Below are 21,471 nucleotides of genomic sequence, written 5' to 3'. Positions count from 1 at the left end.
ATCAAAACCGCTTCCATTCCACTTACCGACAAGACCGACAAGACACTTACGCTAGCAAGATAATGAAAATGCTCGAAATCGTGAAAGTTGTTGAGCGTTGCCTGCACACACATATGCACGGTCATTCCTACAAGACGTGATGGTTGGGTCGGTCTGCTAATTGTAACACGAAACTTAAGCAACCGTATCTATCGACGCCGCTTTTCCTAACCGTCCCAGCTATCCCCGGCTTATAAGATAAAGACGTTGAACGTAACGAAGATGCTTTGATATTCTATCCCAACAAACACATCTCCCGTGTCCTTAGGTAGGAATCGTGGGTTTTGGAGATGTTCGCGCTCGAAAGGTGGGAGTTAGAAGCGTTGGTGTTATGTCGTGCGATGGTTGAAGCCAACCTCCGTTTAAAGTTCGCCACCGCTATCTTTAGGATAGGGGATGTGATTAGTATCCCATTTCCGGTTCCACGAACTAGCTATCCTAACCCCTTTTTTTTTGTTTTTGACCACCAACGACTTGCGATACCTGCGATATGAAGAAGAAAGTCCGAATCCGCTCATCCGAGACCTGCATGGATGAAGAACCCTTTTATCCACATTTCTTCAAAACGATCGTGGAACCTTTTGTTTTTATCCTCATCCAATGTTTGTATGTGTGAAAAGCTTTAACCTCCTTCGCCTGCTTGTGTACCCTTATTAGAGAAGAACGAACGAAACTTAACCTTTCCTTTTGTTGCTGCTACACGGTTGAGGAATCCTTTCTTTGTGTGATGGTTTGAAGGCTTAACGGGTTTCACTGGCATGTACTGTTTCACGGTGCGTTCTTACACTAAACCTTCAAAAGCCGTTCATCTGGCAGGTACGCACCAATTTCACCACAACCAAGCCGAAACAACGGCGGGTCTTCTTGATTTCGTGGGCTGCCAACTTTCGGACCAACCGTTGGTCGATAATTGTTGAATATTTGATTAGATTATTTTATTCACCTACACGCGCACAAACGCACACACACACACACACACTTACACACGAACACACACCATGCTTTGCGCGCTGCTTCTACCGGTTTATAATAAGGTATAACCAGGGTGTGGCAGGGCGTTTACTAAACACTGTGTGTGAGTGTGGTTCGTACCTTCACATCCACTAATCGTTACACTAATTACACACTCCTGGATGGATATCACTCATTGCTTCATCACGAGCAGCCCGTCGCAGCTCGTCAGAATTGAGTAATTTACATCAACACTACCGATGCAGGCATATTTCGTCTGAAACACAATTTTAGGGTATTCAATATTTTGCTCACATTTGCAAGCAAACTATTACAAGATAACCACCACACAAGCACACACCACTTTCATCGTGGATGGAGCACGACGGTGGTAAAATTCAAAATAAAGCACACAACCTACCCGTGTTGTCACGCGTTATCGTTTTCCGCGCATCAGTTGATCTCGGTGTTGTTAGTTTTCTTTCACTTCACATTGCTTTCTCACCGTATACCGCACCACACGTACCAACGTTGCCATTTTCCCGGCTTTTCCATAGATTTAGCTTAAACATGCATAATTAAAGAATGAAGACATCTTGTCTGCATTCCACCGAAATCATTGCCGTTTCGTTTTCTTTCCTCTTGTAATCAGCTGTTGCAAATCACTTCACACACTTTTCACACATACATACACACACATACACAGACACACTAATATACACAACTTTAAAACTTTCCACTCAATTCTGTCTAACTCTTTATTCAAGCTTGCTCAATCGTCCGCTCCGTTGCTTATTCGAAATTTGAAGCAAAAATGTCACTCCTTCTCAACTCTCTAACCGTGTGCGAAACGATCCATACCACATACATACATAAACAGGTGTATGCGTGTTTAGGTGTGCGTGTATTGTTTCTTATTTTTTTGCCTCTGTTGGTCTGATTATTTTTTTGTATCTCGTCCTTTTTCACGACCGCTCGACCGCTCGACGACGAACCGAAACTGAACGTCACTGAAATCGAACTGATGGTGGTGAGCCGCAAACGAATGGATTCGCGTGCCACACACCGTTACGGCGCGCGCCAGTTCGTTATGCGAGCGATACTCGAGTCTGCTGACTTGCTCCCTGAGTAATTTCGTTTCTCCCGTTCGAGCACATCGCTCTAGTGCACGGGATCGGGAGCACTTAGTGCTACCGCAAAGAGACACATCCTACTGCACTACGTGAGACGGTGTGAGAATATGCGTGAGCGTATGAGAGTGACCCTGTTCGTCTCTGCTCAGTCTAAATTTTTTGGCCAGATTCTCAGTTCACTCCATTCGACACAGTCACTTTCTACTCGAATGCTTTTCGTCTCATTCGGGAGCAAAACAACAACAATACAAAAAACAACTGCTCGAATCGGCAAGGATAACCGGTGTTTTCTTCGAATGGCCCCTTCCGACACCACTATCATCAAACACAACAGATGGAAGGACATTTGGCATGTGAGTTGAAGATTTTCCTCCCAGCAACGTGTGCGCGGCCAAAGCATTCTTCTTCCATCGCTTCCCGTCGCTTTTCTTGTACGTCCAAAGGGACTGCTGCCGAATTTTACACGCGTTTGTCTCCGGCACGCTGAAGTGGGTTGACCACTTGAGGGTAAGTGCCGTTGTCAGATTGCTTTCAAAACAATTGTTTGCAAAGTGCTGGGAGGAAAATTGTCCAAGCATTTGCTTTCATGCTCTTCCACACAGTCGCACGCTTTTCCGTTTTCGGTCAACCCTCATCGACGTGAATTGCGTTTTTTTTTTGCGCAGTCCCAAGCAAACCAGGCACTTGTTTAAAGTACAATGGCAGACATTCTTTACGGTACAATAACTCAAACAGACGCAAAATGTTTGCTGCTACCGGTACACGACGGGGTGATACACACGTTTTAAATTCAAAAGCTCAAGAAAACATTTATGCCCCAAAGCGCACTTAGAAGGCGGTGAGTTACATCCGTCCCCCTGTTGAATCTTAGCAGATAAAGTAGGCTATATTTAGGTTTTGTGTCTCGACCACGCAAACAAATACACACAAACACACACACATATAGAAACGCACACAAACACCTCGGATGCCTAATGCATCTGGCATTTGCTTTTGTTGTCGGGAATGGGAAGACTTTCGGCATTGTTTTCCCGAAAAAAGTTAACCACCGCCGAAACGCGCTTACTCGTGGATCAGCTTAAAATATCCTGCGGAATCTTTCTGGATCCCACCATCCGTTCGCCCAACATCCAAGAAACGCGAGCATTAAAGGTAAGCTCTTGAGACAATGAACGCAATGAAAGCAACAAATTTATCGCCTTTTACCCCGTGCACAATGGCTGTTTATATAGATCCTGCAAAAAATCGTTACCAGATCCCGGCGGCCCATCATACAGTACATACCGGACCGAGATGCTATCATCGAGTGTTCGCTCATACTGGTGCAGAACTATGTGGCACATCTACGGCTGCGGCCCAGCCCATTGAAGCGATGCCAGCGAGAGCCGTTTGCGAACGCGAAGGTGCTTTTTCAGTCCGCCATCGATCTGCTCGTACCGGAGATGCTTAGCGAGCTGATCGACACGATCCTGAAGTTCCTACAGACAGAAAACCTCTGGCACGTGGAATTTATTTGCGTGGAGATATTGTTGTTTGTGCTCGAGTGTCAAGCACCTTCCGCTCCAATGCTATCGAAACTGATCGATCGTGTGGAACGGTTTCTGCAGCTCTCCGACATTGGTCAGGTACGGCACGTTCTTTCCGTACTGCAGAACGTAATCGTATCGCAGCGTTGGGAGTTGATCGAGTATTCTGAGCTATCGAAGTTGCTGCGCTTTTACCATACCAGCGTGATGATCGGAACGAGTCGCAATCAAATTTACGAACTTCGGCGTGGATTCGAAAAGTGTCTTAAGGATCTCGTCCCACTACTCTCCGTAGCCGATCGGTATGGATTCTTCGTCATGATGCTGCCGCTCGTGTTCGACACTGACATGTCAGACGAGGCACGAATCGAGTTCGGGTCCACGGTAGAGTATGCCGCTTCCTACATGATACTTTACGATCCACGAAATCAAAAGCTAACCTCCGACGTGAGCTCTTTCATAGTGGAGTATCTGCTACAGTGCATCGAATCCGAAGATCCTACCAGGAGTATATTGGCCTGCAAGGTACTAACAAAATTGCTCGACCGTGGTCATCACAACACGGACCAATTTCAATCACCCGCCGTTTTCCACATGGACACGTACTACGAGATTGAGCTGGCGACCGACTTTGCTCCCCTGCAACAGTTGCTCATGGAACAGCGGGTGCATCTGGAGCATGTTCTGCTACAAGCCATTGAGCTGCACAGCCATCGCAAGATGAACCTGGAGGTGTTCTATCAACTGATCTGCACGCTACTCGTCGAAGTTCCGGGTGGATTTACCGCATCCGCTATCTGCTGTTTACTGCTACGGGTGCAGAAGAAGTTTCTTTACCATTCGATCAATACCCAAGCTGAGGAGGTGTTCGATCAGCCACAGCACACAAACCGTATCCATGCAACCATAATGGCCGTGATGACACTGATCAACTGGATCCATCGGGCGAGATCGATGAACGCGTACATAACGTGCGTTCTGCACAATCGGTTCGATCATGCCCCGAGTCTTAATCCACCGCTGAGGGAACAGTATCGTTATGCACCGCACCATATCTCCTGGTACGACAGTAAGCTGTTCTTCGACACGCTCGAGATTCGGTACAGTTTGTGGAAGTGTTTCCGTATCTCGGAGGAGAAAATTCCCAAACCGGTGAGGATGCGTTCCAGATCGTACGATGATCCTCGAAGGCAGCTGAATGGTGGTGCGTTGAATGTGTTTGCTGGCATGTGAGAGACTTTGCGGGGACATTCAAAATTGTACGTTTAAAAGTATTTTGTACGTGATGTTTTATTTTTTGATTAAAGTAACCCTGAAACTGTGAGCAAAAAGTTAATATTTTACAACTTTTGCCCAACAGTATCGGAATTAACTAAAACGCATTACTAAGGGGGCAGACTTTGTGCTCGATTTCTTTAAAAAAAAATTCATTTCCAGAACCAATATACCCTCACTGGATGTGAATAGATGTGGATGTGATTACGTAGAGTATCAATTGATAGATGTTTCGAAATGGACTAGACGAAAGCGGAATTCTTCAATAAAGCAACAATTCAAAAAGAATATTGAAAAATTCTGGGTAGATGATCGAAATTGCCAATATTTCAGTTATGAAATATCTTTCCTTGGTTGTTCTGTTAAGGACAAGAACAAATCAAAAAAATATGTTTTCTTGGATTTGTTTCCTTTTGTCGACATGGTTTACTGAAACTTCATTGAAAAAAGAACATATACCAGTCGATAGTTCCAATTTTAATACATTCTCTAGAAAATTGGTAGAGTACATCAGAATTTATTCAAAGCAAAGGAATAATTCTTGGAATATTCATATATAAATACTTAAAATTTATATAAAGCGCAGTGTTTCTTTTTGCGAATCCAATATATTTCTGATAATTGTTCAAAGTCACATCCAGCACAGAATTGTAAACTTCTCGGGGCTAAAGCTTTCCAGTGTAAACTAAACAATACACTGCATTGCATCGAATAATGAAAGCGAGGATGCATCATTCCAAGAAAAAATGTGCAATTTATTTCAAGCAACATTACGCATCAAAAGCGACTCTGCAGTTCTAAAAATGGAAGACTAGGAAATTTAGCAAATTCACCAATCCTTTATTTATTGGTTCTACGAAAACGAGGTTTAATCATTTAAAGTAATATCTCCACCCGTAATGTGGTGTGGTTCTACTCCGGCCTTGTGGCATGCGTTATGAGCAATCGACACTTCTCCGGATCGGCTGCTTAATAATTCACATTAATATGATCTGATAGGATATTACGTGGAATCCCCACACTAACACCGCTCGATCGATGATTGATGCGAGCGGAAATATTTTCACCTCGCAAAAGGGAACTATTTTAGCTTTTTTCTTCACCTTTGCTGCTTAAGTTTCGACCTGATTGCCTGTAGAAGGGAACGAACGAATCCTTGAAGACTTTCATTTCGAATGGGAAGCAATTGCAAAACTTTTCCACCATCGATGGGGAAATATTTCGCCAGGTCGGTTGTATACTTCGTACCAGCACACAGTAGCGCTTCATTCGATCAAAGAACCAATGTTCACAGAATGTAAGGGTTGTGAAATGACTGAGCATAAAGTGTACGAACATAAGAAGGTCGGTTCCGCTGGACGAACGAAAAACGCCCGAATGCGACGATCGGTGCACACTGCAATGAGCATAAATCAATCAGTGTATGAATATTTTAGTATGCATTTCATCGTCTCAAGTAAGCCGGGTAAGGGTGAGGTCAGTAAAATCCCCCCCAGGAACGTTGGGGTGGGCTCAACGATGGTTCGATACGATTGCACTGTTTGTTCTGTCGTCGGTTTAGATTTCTCATGGCCTCATTGCTTCGATGAAAGCCGGATCGGTGTTCAATACGGGTCGTTCTTTGGTTTTGCTGCTTGTAAAGGAAAAGCACGGTAAAAGCGCTGGTAAGAACAAATTGGCAGTTACTATGCCGCGTTGAGTTGCATTTCTAATGGAACGGGATGCGGTTGAATCGGCATTTGAATCAGTTTAAATCGTTCCAGAAAATGGTGAGCTTTTGGTGAGGCTATTGATCATGAAATTAAGCCACGTTTGCAAATATAAATACCAAATACATTTCATTTTATTCTTCAAACCTAGACAGCACAGTGAAACCAAACTGTGAATGCAATTCTAGAGGAGGTAGTAGTGCTTTAAAATTAGAACCAGAGCGCTCTTTCAAACTAAAGCCTCCAGCAATCCACTTCCTCGTGACGACTTTTAACTATCGATTTTCCAATCATCGGGTCACGAGCATTTCACTGTACAAGATGCACACACACATATACATGCGCGCGCGCGTGAAAACATAGTTTGGGTGCGTTTCACATCAAATCGACCAACTTGCACCTATTCCCACGGCATCGCAGAGAAACGTAACGAGCAGCTGAATTGATGGCAATCGACCAACAATTGCACTGTGAGAGCCTTGATCAAGCCAGCCAACTATCAACTACCATGGGCAACGTTAGTTTACTTCCGTTTGTGCTAGTAACAATTTACAGCCCTTCTGGGTCTGGTTCCGTTTTGCATACAGTACGCTTCACCCTTCTTTCCTTCGCTTCAAATGTGAATGGATGGTTGGTTTTGGAGCTACATATTAAATCCAGTTTGTCCGTTCACACAGTACTACATCGCCAGTTCCATACAGGGGAACTGGAAGTTATTCAAAGTGCTTCGCCTATTGGGTGCCATATGCTACAAAACCACAGGGCATCGGTTGTGGTTAGTGAAATTAAAAGGCAAAAGTCGAAAAGGTTTAATTGCATTCATTGTCTTTTCTATATTCCATTCTCCTGTATAACTAGCTAATAACAAGTATGTCCCATACAGTGGCGACATTTTGTTTTTTTTTCTGCATCCAATTATGCACCGGAGCGCATATTCACGGTGCCATCAATCGATTCTTCTTCGTCGGTTCAATCGAACAGCGCGTTTTGTGCCATCCATTAATCACAATGTCAACACACGATGCATTGCAAACGGACGCCAAAAACGGCATCGTAGTAAATGCATTCCTGTGATCTCCTCCGTTGCTTGTGTGCTGGCCCCGGTGCGGTTCGGCTGGGAGACAGGGTATTAATAAAATCACCGACGATGCTAATTAAATCGTTAGCTCGGTTAGCAAACACAAAGCGTAGTTCGGCATGGCAGCCTGGCGGCATCGCGGCAGGGTGTTGCGTCCAATTTGTTAGAGCAAGTCATACTTGCTCCGATGCTCCTCCGTTAGTTCACGTCAGCAGGCAAGCAAGCCTTCCGACCGACACTGCTGCATCTTCTTCTTCTTCATCTTCTGTGTGCTAGTTAGTGTGCCTGTTTTGCAATCTCACACCCGATCGGTAGCATTGTGCTGCAATGGTGGGATTTAGGGAATTTTCGAAATTTCGGTTATAAATAAGAGCTCGGGGTTACGAACAGCGATAGTGCGGGACAAACGGGTTTATGCACCGTCCATATGCATCGTCGCAGTTTTGTGCGGCACATCGACGCATTGTGACGCCCTTGAAGATAACAATAAGTGTGTGCATGAGCTGATGAAGAAAAAATGGATTAGTTAATATTTGGAGCGTTGTATAAAATGTACTGCTGTGCAATAAATGTCGCCTGTCGTATGTCAATTTCAATTAGGCCAATAATTGAAATATTACAGGGTTTTCACTGGTTTTATTGACACATTCAGCGCGTTATTGACGTCTTCGGATGATTGTATTGATTTGATCGGCAGTGCTATTGACAACCCTTGGTTGATAAATTTTTCTGCTACTATTCCTGGGATTCAGTAATGAGTTGCCACTTTCAAAATAATAATTTACCGGCGCTCCATTTACTAGATTTACTAATCATTCCTCGGGGCGGCCCGATAGTGTAGGCGACAACGGTGCCGGTCTTCAAATGGCTGGCCCGGGGTTCAAATCGAATCCGAACCGTCCCACCGTAGTGAGGAATTGACTATTGAGTCGTTGAGCCAAGAAGAAGAAGAACCATTCCTCAGTACGAGGGAATGATCCGGATGGAATTTGATCTTGCTGTGTGAAGATCGGTTCCGCTGTCTCCTCTACCATCAGACCACTCCATGCCATGGCTCCTCGACCGAGAATCAAAACGTGGTATCACGCGTAACAGGCGGGAATGCTAACAAACTGCATCAGAACCGTCTATTTGGATTCTTTGGCATCAGCAATCTGTACACAGAAATTTAAGGAATAGTTTTAACACGGTACTAGTCATAATAGCAATAGTTTAATGTAAACGCATGTAGTTTTAGGAATTAAAAGCCTATAAATGGTCAACAGTTATTTACATATTTATGAAGATTGGCATTGGCTTCCCCGCTATCCGTCACAGTCTTGAGGTATATAGAGCTTAAATCCAGTACTACTAACTGATCGTTTCGTAGTTTGTTCGTAGTTTCGCAGACTTCACTCACTCACTCACTCACTCATGTTGGCCTGCATGATCAGGATGATTTTAAAGAGCACGTCGTCGTGACTAGGCCCGGACATCAATAGATTTCCAGGAAGCTCGATCCTTGGCTGCAGCTTCCCATCCGTGTAGGAACCCGATCTCCGACAGGTCACCCTTCACCTGATCCAGCCAACGAACTCGCTGTGCTCCCCGACGCCTCGTGCCGAACTGGGAGTCGCTGACGAATACCTTCTTGGCGGGGCATGAGTCCGGTATCCTCATAACATGCCCCAGCCATCGTATCCTGACGGTCTTTGCTATCGTCAGGATGTCCGGTTCTCCGTATAGCTCAGCAAGCTCGTGGTTTATCCTTCTCCTCCACACTCCATGCTCGAACATACCGCCAAAGATGGTCCGGAGGATGCGACGCTCAAACACGCCAAGAGCGTATGCATCCTCCGCTCGGATGGTCCAAGACTCGTGGCCATGTAGGACCACCGGGCGAATCAGTGTGCGATATATCTCACATTTCGTGCGATCTCGAAGTCTTCTGGATCTCAGCAGACGGTGAAGGCCGTAGTAGGCACGACTCCCTTGAACAATGCGTCTCCCGATTTCGCTGCTGACATCGTTATCCGAAATTACGACAGTCCCAAGATAACAGAACTCCTCTACCACCTCGAGGTTGTCGTCGTCGACTAACACGCTGTTTTTCACTAAGCAGGTATTTCGTCTTCGTCGCATTGATCATCAATCCAATTCTTGCTGCTTCACGTTTCAGTCGGGTACCAGTCAATGTCATCAGCGAAGCCAAGAAATTGAAGAGACCGGTAGAGAATCGTGCCACGAATATCGTTGTCTATCTGGATATCGTTGAGGAACTGCCGAAGAGTGCAGATTTGGTCGGTGGCGGATTTGCCTCCAACAAACCTCGCTTGGTAGCTGCCAACGAAATCTGTAGCAAGGGGAGCAAGTCTGCAGAACAAGATCTGGGACAGGGTCTTATAGGAGGCATTATGGACTGAAATGGCATGATAGTTCGAGCATTCCAGTCTGTCCCCCTTTTTGTAGACTGGGTTAATGACGCCAAATTTGCACTCCTCCGGTAATTCTTCCTGTGCCCAGATTCTCGTGATCAGCTTGTGCATTTCGACGGTAAGCCTCTCCGGTCCCATCTTGAAGAGCTCGGCCGCCAGTCCATCACCAGCAGCAGCCTTGTTGCTTGCTGCTTGATGACGCTGGCAAACTCATCCAGAGATGGTGGAGGCACTTCGTCCTCTACACTGTTGCTGTCACCGATGTTGTTCCTGCTGTGTTGCTGCTGCTGTTGGCTTGTTCTGCTACTTGCACCAATTTCGTAGACTTATTTCTATAAATTCAACACAAGACTTGGACCTCTTCACAAAACTTGGCATCGTCAATAAGATAAGACCAACTTTACATCCGATGTTTTAACTAATGCTTTCGATACTTTCAATTTCCATTTGCTTCCTGCTTTATTGCCTTATTCTGGACATGCTCAATAATGAAAACGTTTATTGTTTGAATTGGTGAATTGTTTTATTTGATGAACTATTATGTTTTGTAAACGTTTTCATCAGAATGATAAAACGAGATTCAAAATAATCTTTTTGATTATAGAATCAATACACCAAAAAATAGAGTAAGTGTCTAAAATAAAAACTTAGTTGATACAAAAATCAGAATCTCAATTTTATGTTTTTACAAAACTCAATGATCCTTTCCTATTGCCTGCCCTTTTGCGCATGTTGTTCAAATCAATGCCAATTGGGTATAAGCCATGACTGCCACCACTGGCACTTTTTGTGACATTTTGATGTAATATCGGCCGCCATTATTACTGGAGTTATGGATTTTGACCAAATTTCAACTGACTAAATCAAATGAAAGGCTTTAAATTTCGATTTGTAGTGCTATATCAATAAATGATTATTATTAAGTAATGTTTTATTTGTTCCGAGCTCTACTTGTTTGAATGCTCTTATCAGTATTTATGAATTGTTATGAATTTTCATAAATTTTAAAATGAATTTAAAATTAATCGGTTAGTGTCACACAAAAGATTGATTTAATCAGCGTATTCAGCTTACAGCTTATCACATACAATGAGCGCGTTAAAGCAACGAATTAAAAAAAACCAAATCTCGAAAAGACACCACATTTAAACGATTCATTTAAGTTTCAATTTGTACCACAAACAACAGATCACTTCGCTTTCGGTCGGTCGTAGCGGGCCACACGGGCTCCGCTACGCTATCTTCGAACTGATTTTTTCACTCTTGCCTGCCAAGACGGATTTCATGAGAAACATGCACACGGACAAACACACACAGACACCTGTCCATGTACAGAAAACCAAAGCGTATGGCAAGCCCTCCCGTTGTGATCGTAATTAAGCTTGGTGTAAATATTTACCGGTTCGAGATTTTAGTGGCTTTTCCCGAGGGATTGCGTTTACGGATTTACGTTTCTTTCTTTACGCTTGACGCTGCTACCACCTCTGTCCATGTTTGCCATCGTGCTCTTGGCGTCTTGCAAAACCCATTCAACGCTTTCCCTTCCCTTTAGTGTTCACACTGTGCATGGTTTGGGCATTAGCTCGGTACACACACACACACACACACACACACACACACACACACACACACACACACACACACACACACACACACACACACACACACACACACACACACACACACACACACACACACACACACACACACACACACACACACACACACACACACACACACACACACACACACACACACACACACACACACACACACACACACACACACACACACACACACACACACACACACACACACACACACACACACACACACACACACACACACACACACACACACACACACACACACACACACACACACACACACACACACACACACACACACACACACACACACACACACACACACACACACACACACACACACACACACACACACACACACACACACACACACACACACACACACACACACACACACACACACACACACACACACACACACACACACACACACACACACACACACACACACACACACACACACACACACACACACACACACACACACACACACACACACACACACACACACACACACACACACACACACACACACACACACACACACACACACACACACACACACACACACACACACACACACACACACACACACACACACACACACACACACACACACACACACACACACACACACACACACACACACACACACACACACACACACACACACACACACACACACACACACACACACACACACGAAGTCACGATGATCCGATGAGACGTCAATCTCACGATACCGCGTGCCGTGGACAAGGGCGTAAACTAAACATACGAGAATACCGTTGGGAATGGTATGAGGGCCAACAGTGCTTGGAGGTGTATGTGTGTACAGCGAGGCAAACCGGCAAAACGACTCAAACAGGTTACGCAGGGAAAGTATTGCCATAACAACACGTTTCCCATCAACTTCCACTACTCGAATGGTACGGTTCGGAGAAATGTGTACCAAAGATCGCTTAAGGGCAGCAAGCAACGGTAAGACGAACCGTCCACTGGCTCCTCTCGCACACCAATTTACACTTTGTTGGTCAAACCAATTTACACTTTGTTGGTCAAAACGGTTTGGCTACGTTTCGGGGAACACCGTTTGCACTCATTTTCTTTACATTTAGTTTAATTTCTTCTGCACACAACCTCGACCGGTTCCCGCCTGAGCGCAATGTGCCGCTTGAGCTAATTTGTGTGCGGTTTCAATACGGGTGTCGTCCAGTAATAGCGACAACGATCCCTGACAGAAGAAGACGTTTCGGTTTTAATACTGTCGTTACAACAAATTGTAAATTAATTCAACACAACCGCACACAAAAACCCACCCTTGATTTAGCCACGGAGTCGTACCAGGGTTTGTGGGAGCGGACGGAACAGGAAAAATTGGACATGACAAACTTTTCCACCGTCGATCGTTTCCGCATCATTCACTTCTTCTCGGTACGAAGGATGGTTTACTCTTCACCTGATTTCTTCTTTTTCGTGCCAGCTGGTGTATATACCAATGGATAAAGTTGGAAACCATTTTTATGAATGTTTTCCAGCGTACTCACACACACACACCCATACCCATACCCATACCAACCCATGCTCTTGCTTCCCGGTCGATGGAGACGCCTGGTGGCGTGTTTATGTTGTACTGTTTTTATTCCCTTTTTGTTCGTTGTTGGTACTTCGATTTTCCTCCCCTTGTTGAGCCGAGTCAATCGATGATGACCATCATCAGTCTGGTGTACTTCTTTGAAACACGTACCAAAAAAAAAGAAAATACACCGTTTACGACCGGGCAACCCGGGTGGGTAAACGTGAGCCTCGCGGCGCATCGCAAACGTGTCAATAAATCAATCGAAGCGAAACGAAAATTGCCGACCACCGGATGTTCGCTTGCAGGTTTCCAACCTCCTGCTGCTGCTACACCTGGGTTACACACTAGTTTGGGTTTTGCTGCCTTCAAACCGATGATGGTTCCACAACATTTAGAACGGTACGATTTTAGGGTGGTAAAATTTATCGATTTTAGCTAATGAGAGCGTGTTTGGTGATTTTGTAATTGAAACAGCATTTTGTAGTGGCAATGATGTGTCAGGGATGGAATTTAGTACAATAATTAACACATTAAATATACCGGTTTTGTGAATTATAACTTAAGAAATTAAAATTTAAATATTTGATTTTTATTTCAAGCTCTTTTGTGCCAATTCTCTCTCTCTCTCTCGTGGACGTAGATGTGCGCATTTTATGGTCCAGTAATAGTCCTAACTGTTTTAAAGGTCATTCTTGGATACCTTTAAAACATGCTCCCGTACCTCATAAAATCTAACCAAAATAGACGCCACCATCTCACCACCCTTTCAAGCCCTTCTGCTTCAAGCTTCAGTTTCGTTTCATTTCATTTGCATTCGTTTTACATTCGAACGGTTCAATAACAACTTGCTTTCCTACCTCCAATGGGTGGTCCAAAAAAAACACGTGATTGTCGTCCCACTACTGCAAGTCATATCGAAACATGTCACTTTTCCTCATACGAACAAGAGCCATATTACTTTGGCAATAGTAAAAGCAACTGCACGGAAGAAATCGAAATAACATTTCCAGCGAAAAAAACGCAAGAAACCGTCAGTAAAATGAGCTCGATTCCCAAATGATTTGATTCTAGAGCATTTTTTTCTGGTGTGTTGACGACTGTTTGGTGTATTTGATTTGACAATAACTTCTCAAGTCTTTCTTCGAAACCGTACCATCATCAGAAGTAAAACTCCCAAGTAACCAGATGAAATTAAAGTGTTTTCGTTTGAGTATCTGCATTTTGCTTCTTATTTTCGTACATTTCACTTACCTTCCTAGGCTCTCACGAAGGTTTGAAAATAAAAAGGATGTTGTTCTGGTTGGGAAATAATATGTAAACAGAAAGGGAAACTCTTTCGCGTTTGCAACCAAACGTGAAATTGAAACCGAGTTTTACTAGAGCTTTCTATTCTGTTCCGATTTTTTCTTGCTTATATATTTGATGTTTGGCTTCTATTTTTGACATGACACTTTGACACTTGCAGAAAGAAAATCAGCCTAAAACAAATAGAATTAATTTTCCAATCAAAATCATTAATCTAGCATTTCCCATCGCATACAAAAACACATTCGTACACAAAATCAATTTACAAATAAAAAACAAAAAAATGCTACATAGTTTAAAAATGTTAAATATAATATAAGAACAATTACTAAATATAAACAATACACAAACAGCTTCCTCCCCTAATTTATATGGGGTTTTTTTTTTTTTTTTGTTACAAGTGCTTTATTTATTACAAAAGAGATATAAAAATTCATCTCACGTATTACCCCAAAAATTTACAAATGAGATAAAGAGACATGAAAACTAGATCCAAAGTGAGCGTGAGAGATGCTGTGTTTGTCTACTTAAATGTAAGCATAGAGAAGAAAAAGAGAGAGGGAGAGAGCGAGAATCCAGCCTACGAGCTCGTGAGTGATAGGAGTGGCACAACAACAGTGCGTTCCAAAAACAGCTGTTTCACTGAAAACCGGTCTCTTCTTTCCACCATCCATTAGTTATCTCTGCCGGCGGTACGGAATTTTCTCACTCCCAAATGTGTGGATGTAGCTCGAGAAAATGTGGAAAAGCGTGAGCAAACGAGAGAAACTGTGCTAATCCTTTTAATGGTGCATTTGTGTGGGTGCCCGTATCAGTGGGTGAGATGTATATAGAGAGAGAGAAAAGTCGAAATTTTCATACAGCTTACATACACGTTCACACCCATACACATACCGACCCAACGTTATGATGGATGAAAACGCAAAAATTTCATGGCCAAGGGCTTTGCAAACGGTAGCGAACCCATGATGATGGTCTATTATTGATTGAAAACCACAATATCCCGCAAACTCCAACCCGAACTCAAAGTACGGATATTGGGGAGCAAGTTGACAACTGAAAATCCTTACAGTGAAAGCAATTTGGGGGAAAAAAATCGTAACTCATGCTTGTAAACGCACATGTCCTTATTTGGAGTTTGATAACCTTAATCTGGTACGCAACAAGTGGTTTTTGAGTACTGAATCAAATGGAAGATGCACGACGCAGGTGCAATTTGAAGTTCTTCCTATGCGGTTATTCGTTTGAAACAATTTAAAGCTCATTATTTTTTGTATTAAATATTAATATAGCTAATAAAAATATCAACTACCAGGTAAAGGGAATCAATTACGACACCCAGCTTGATTATTCGTTTATGGCACACTAGTGGGCGGATCATAATAATGAATTGTTTTATGTAGTGCTTAACCATTCCCCCACATCCCCAATGACCACCATAACATAAAATATATGACTATTCGGAGGTAACGTACTCCTTCCGCCTCCACCTTTGCTTCTAAAGGAAAACAAAACCTACCAGATTCGATAGAAACACGTTAGAAAATAATGCATGATAAGGTAGGAAGAGTCAACTGGAGGAATCGACATAAAACGAAACATTCCCAAACTCATCAATAGCACCTGGCACCAGCTCCGAAAAAAAAAGAGCAGGAATCATGCTCGAAACCGTCCCATTTTCTGGATGCATTCACCACTCAATCATAGCCGATTCCCCGAACCCACTCTTCCGAATATAAATATATGGCTCATAAAAGTGATGTAGGTCAAACAAGCTAGCTGATCCAATTACTTTAATGAGCCATAAAAACTGGCCCACTCCAATGTTCTTCCGCATGGTTCATTTTGCCCCGGTCGTTTCAAGTGTTTATCAAAAGTGTGGACCCTTTAACGGGCAACACTGCAGGTCGCTAATATCATCCCGTCCAACGAAATAGTTCTTCCCATCATCGAAACACACACCCCCTACCTCCATCATTCTGAGGCCGTCTCCCACCTGAAGGAAGTGGCTGGATGCGCTGTAAAGTGTACGGCTGGACAGCAGTCTGGAACACAGTTTGGGTGTGAGGTCAGATGCTAATTTCGGACGTAACTGGACGGAAATCGGGGTACGGATTATTCCCATACTTTGTATCAACAAACAAACACACAAAACAGGGACCACAGGAATGATTTGTGAAGGATTTGCCCTGCGCCCTAAGGTCCAGCTTACCAGTTGCTGGACTTTCTCCAACCAATCGATTTGTCATTAGTCATGAGAATGTGGGGAAAAAAATGGGATCTACTTTTTGTCCCGCACTGTTCTGTTTTCCATTATTTTGTATGCTCGTTCGCTTTCTTCCGTTTCGGTTTATAATAGTGTCAGAAAATAGAAAAATAATTATCCTCCCGAACTCGTTGAAGTCGTTCAAACGTTCTTCTATCACTTTTTGGGAAGGAAAAAAAAGCTCTGTGTTTTATCCTGTAAAAGAAAAACGAAAGCTAGAGAAAAAGAGAGAGAACACAATAAAAGTCCCATCCTGGTAAAGTTCCGAGGGAGTGTGGAATTCTTGAAGGACGTGTCCTTATTTTATTTATGGCACTAATTCATCGCATCGTTCAGCTGATTTGAGCTGCTCGCTTTCCCAGTCACTAAAATACAACAAAAATGTTCGTTCCCACGCACACAGACCCACACACACACACATTACACGTAGGAACATTCATTGAAACTAAATATCGGATTTAATCCTTCTGGCCACAGTTGGACCGGTCCAGAAAACCCCTTCCCATGGATGGCTGGAATGGGACATATAATGGGTGGTTTATTTATAGAAACAGTTGCCTTTTTTTCTGTTTGCTTGCTCTGCTTTTGTTCCCGCCCTGAACTTGGGACAAGAAATTGGCCGATTACTTACATCGATACAGACACACACACACACAAGCACGCGAGGGTTTCATATACCCATTAAATAATCGGATCGAATAGGGACAAAACGAAAAAAGAAAATCACATCACTACCCCACTCCAGGGAGTATCCACGAACCCGATACCAGTAATGGGGGATTGATTACTTTGAGTCAATTTTCTTCGATCATGCTATTTGTGGATGTGTGTACATACAGACATACGGACTGAGGGGATTTTTTTTTTGGTTTTAGGTCTGACTCAACTGTGTACTTACGGGTTAGTCCTTGGCCCATGAATTCATTTATACAATTTGATAGTAATTGATGGAATGATGGAAGGTTTGTTTGTTTACTTCCCAAAACAAAATTGTCGTTCGCTTTTTAAAGAGAGCTTTCTAGCAAATTTATTTTAAGTTACTACAGCTCTTATAGCGACACATATAAGAGCTCTGAGGATATTCGGGTTTTCGTAGTAAATAATCTTTTGGCAGTGGTGAAAAAAGAAATCGTTGACCCGAATAACGCATAAATAATGATGTAATTTAGAGTTTTCTTTTCTTCTTTATCGTATCCCTTTTCTCCCTTCCGCTTTACTTTTTAAATTACATTTGGCACTAATTGGAAGTGATTTTCTACGGTGGTTTACATTCACACCCGATTTCCATTAGTGCACTGTTCCGTCTCCAATTGTGCATTCCTAACCGAACCTTAGCAAACGTTTGATCTAAATGTTTCGCCTGTAACCACTGTGCAGGGTGCACTTAAAAGCTCACACCTCCCAATCATGATCAGCACTGGGAGCGGTGAACGGTGGGTACAGATCCTTGTATCAGCAATTTAAATTGAATTTTCTCCATTTTACAACATGTCGGTTCTGGCAGCGTTCCGGCAACGAAAACAATTGCGCTTAGCATGAAACACTGATACACTGGCGCAAAAGCTTCTTGTGGATCCACTGTTTCTACTGCCCTCCGGGGAGTATGAATTATCCTTGAGCCGGAGAAACGTTTGCATCCTTGAACTTGTGCCCGTGCTGCGGTCCAGATTGGCCGACAGCCAACGCGTCGACATACGAGCGATCCTGTGCACGGTTTTCTTGGGAACTTGCAGCAGTGGCGAATGCACTTCCAACGATCACAGTGGGACGAATCTGTACCGGTTGGGAGGGATGGGAATTATATATTTTTGCTAGTGCCCTTTTCCGTCCATCGAAGTAGCATAAATGGAACTCAAGCAGCATGGATCCTCGGTAGAAGTATGCAAATTAATTTGGCTCAAAAATTTGTGAACTATCTTGCAATGGAAATCGGGGAAATAGTTCATGTTGATACATGTATGCTGGTTATGATGGATGAAAAGTTATGAGAAATCAATATTATATACTGTTGGCCATATCGCGGACTGGTAGGTTTTTAGCAGAACAGCAAGACATGTGTCGGTGTGATTGAAATACAGCTTTTTGAACTACCTTCCATTTGCTTACTGAGACTCCGTAGGATGGGATGTATCATTGCGATCATTCATTGGAAGTTTTTTTCTACAAACTAGCTGTATTAAATCAAGTAAACAGGCATCCGACATTAAATCAGAATATTTGAACTTTTAATTTGATGGATTTCGCAGCAGTAAAGTTTCACTTCATAACGTTATTTAATTTTTTCTAAAGTACCTCTAACGCAAATCCAGGTAAGTGACAGTTTAAATCAAACGTCATGCCTTTGTGGGCCATTTATTATTTATTTATTTATTTCATCGGACATACAAGTGTCTTAATAAATAGTGTCTTATTAACTAACAGAGTGATAACATAAAAAGACGAATTGAACACTGTTTGACGCACACCTTGACGCTCACGAAACGAAGATTGAGGCACACCAAATTCATACATTTTGAAGTTTACATTAAATACGGTGGGTCCGATTGACCAAAAGTAGCGTTCCTGAAGCGAGCAGCCCGGATTATGTCTCGCTGCGTTAGACTCCAGAGACGGAGTCTAAGAAGAGCTGAAGCATCTATTTCGTTGCCAATCAAACCAGCTACAAACATACACTGAGCTGTCGAACTGCCAGTGGTTTGAGTCCCAAGAGAAGACATCGAGTGGGATAGTCTGGGCGTCGATCGTAGGGTCTTCATGGGAGGAGTCTAATGGGAAATCGCGTAGCTTTTCGTTGTATTGTTTCTATGCGCTGGCTCCAGATGTGTGCTGCGGGGCACCAAACAACACTTGCGTACTCTAAGCCTGATCGGACTGATTGTCAAGGAGGATCCCCAAGTCTCTAACACGGTAAATTATCGACGGACAATGCATTTCTACGGCACCATAAACCAAAAACATCAATCGCATGTTGTAACCGAGCAAGCAGTCTCTACTATCTTTCACCGCGGTGAGGCTGGAATCATTGTTCGGTGGCGTACCACTAGTGGCAAAGGAAATGTATGCGATTTGACGTTTGACGTTCAACCTCATCTGTCAAATCCCATACATTTCCCTTGCAACTAGTGGCATGCCAGCGACCAAAATATATTTTTGTCACCTATGGTACTCCTACCATGCATAAAAAAGCCGCTATTTTAATGCATACATTATTGCTCAGGAACGACAGGACCGGGGTTCAAGTCCCATCCGGACCGTTCCACCGTAGTGAGGACTGACTGATCCAATTACGTGGTTTAGGCAAGTCTAGTAAGCCATTTAAATGGCCGGCGTGACCTTAGAGGTCGTCAGGAAGAAGAAGCCGATAATTGCTTACTTATTTTAGTTGGCTGATAAATTCCTTGGAACATCCGCCTCCATCCTGCCCAATCACTAGTTTAGCTTTCAGTTTCCAGGTCTTTAAAGTTTACCAAAAGAGCCCCTTCCCTCTTCGGTTCGATGACAGAGTCGACAGTAGGAAGGGGGGGGGGGGGAGTCAAGACAGGACCCAGGTTCAAATCCCATTCGGACCGTTCCCCTTAGAGAGGAATGACTAGCTACGTCGTTATCACCAAGTCTAGTAGACCAACAGCAGCTACCGCGCATTTAAACCTTAATTTCCATTCTTATATATTGCTACATGCGATCGTATACCATGATAATTGATGTCAAGACTCTAAAGTTTTATTTTAAAATATCAATTAAAATGCAAACACTTCTCTGCTAGACCTTTTGCTGTCCGCCTTTTATTTAATTGATTGGATTGATTAAAAAACATGTGATTTTACAGAGCTACCAATCAATACTTTAATCCCAAAGCCTTTCCGAACAAGCAAGGTCACATGTTTAATGGAAGTATTTAAAACGACAAATTCATACATGATGCAACAACGCTGCACCCCGTCCAATCCCACGTGTCAATGTGCGGTTTTAAATTGTTGGCTTTCCACTCTCGCTTAGCTCAGGACCCGATCTGGCTTAGGAAAAAACTATCCCTTTGTTAGGTTTATCTATTATCGTTAATGAGAAAACTTGTCGCCCCCCCAGTGGTACGTGCCCGTATTGATGTTGGCCTGCAAAACATAAACTAGTAAAATAAACCGATGTGCGATGTGCATCTCCCACTTTCCGCCTTCCACTGGTTTGACCTGTCGCTTATCCACGGTCCTATCAGATCGGCATCTCGTTCAAGCATTTCACCATAAAATACTTTACAGACTATTTCGCAGCGACCATCCACCGTAACACCATAACGGTGGAAGGGTGGATGTGTGACTTTGTACGTGTGTTTGTGTTGGTTTTTCCTCCAAATGGCACACATTTTGCGGTGTGCGATGCTTCGTTGTGCCGGGGTAAAATATAAAAAGAATAAGTCGACTGGGATGATCCTGTGACGCAAGAAGATGGCCAGCTTGACCTGCTGTTCGTACCGCGAAAAAGCGATGCCATGTCGTGGCCTCCGTCCATCTTGCACTGTTCTGACCGTTCTAATGGTGGTCATTCGATGGCATTTTCTGATGAATCCAGTGGCAGAAGCAAAAGTAAAAAAAAAC

General features: G+C 43.3%; 7 protein-coding genes across 7 annotated transcripts in view; 4 read left to right on the top strand and 3 right to left on the bottom strand.

Moving 5' to 3' along the window:
- LOC126558602 (persulfide dioxygenase ETHE1, mitochondrial) overlaps positions 1–21,471 on the top strand; it is a 277,195-nt gene that overhangs the window by 95,925 nt on the left and 159,799 nt on the right. The window lies entirely within an intron of this gene.
- LOC126559190 (malignant T-cell-amplified sequence 1 homolog) overlaps positions 1–21,471 on the top strand; it is a 237,956-nt gene that overhangs the window by 91,211 nt on the left and 125,274 nt on the right. The gene's annotated exons all lie outside the window — the stretch shown is intronic.
- Positions 1–21,471, bottom strand: part of LOC126558983 (uncharacterized) — a 99,017-nt gene that overhangs the window by 44,417 nt on the left and 33,129 nt on the right. The gene's annotated exons all lie outside the window — the stretch shown is intronic.
- LOC126557228 (uncharacterized) overlaps positions 1–21,471 on the top strand; it is a 204,420-nt gene that overhangs the window by 154,286 nt on the left and 28,663 nt on the right. The window lies entirely within an intron of this gene.
- On the top strand, positions 3,129–4,882 carry LOC126557637 (uncharacterized). The gene is made up of 2 exons (XM_050213487.1): positions 3,129–3,275; positions 3,356–4,882. The coding sequence occupies exons 1-2, from the start codon at positions 3,129–3,131 to the stop codon at positions 4,880–4,882; spliced, it is 1,674 nt and encodes a 557-aa protein (XP_050069444.1).
- LOC126559740 (probable cytochrome P450 28a5) overlaps positions 3,904–21,471 on the bottom strand; it is a 149,762-nt gene continuing 132,194 nt past the window's right edge. The window contains exon 9 of the mRNA XM_050215913.1: positions 3,904–3,913. The gene's annotated coding sequence lies outside the window, so the exon portion shown is untranslated. The remainder of the gene's footprint in view (positions 3,914–21,471) is intronic.
- LOC126558952 (very-long-chain (3R)-3-hydroxyacyl-CoA dehydratase 2-like) overlaps positions 15,707–21,471 on the bottom strand; it is a 45,578-nt gene continuing 39,813 nt past the window's right edge. Inside the window, exon 3 of the mRNA XM_050215044.1 lies at positions 15,707–15,718. The gene's annotated coding sequence lies outside the window, so the exon portion shown is untranslated. The remainder of the gene's footprint in view (positions 15,719–21,471) is intronic.

This window comes from Anopheles maculipalpis, chromosome 2RL (genome assembly GCF_943734695.1).
Source record: "Anopheles maculipalpis chromosome 2RL, idAnoMacuDA_375_x, whole genome shotgun sequence".
NCBI classification, from domain to species: domain Eukaryota; kingdom Metazoa; phylum Arthropoda; class Insecta; order Diptera; family Culicidae; genus Anopheles; species Anopheles maculipalpis.
The sequence above is the reverse complement of the archived record's forward strand: the minus strand, read 5'-3'. Positions and strand labels throughout refer to the sequence as shown.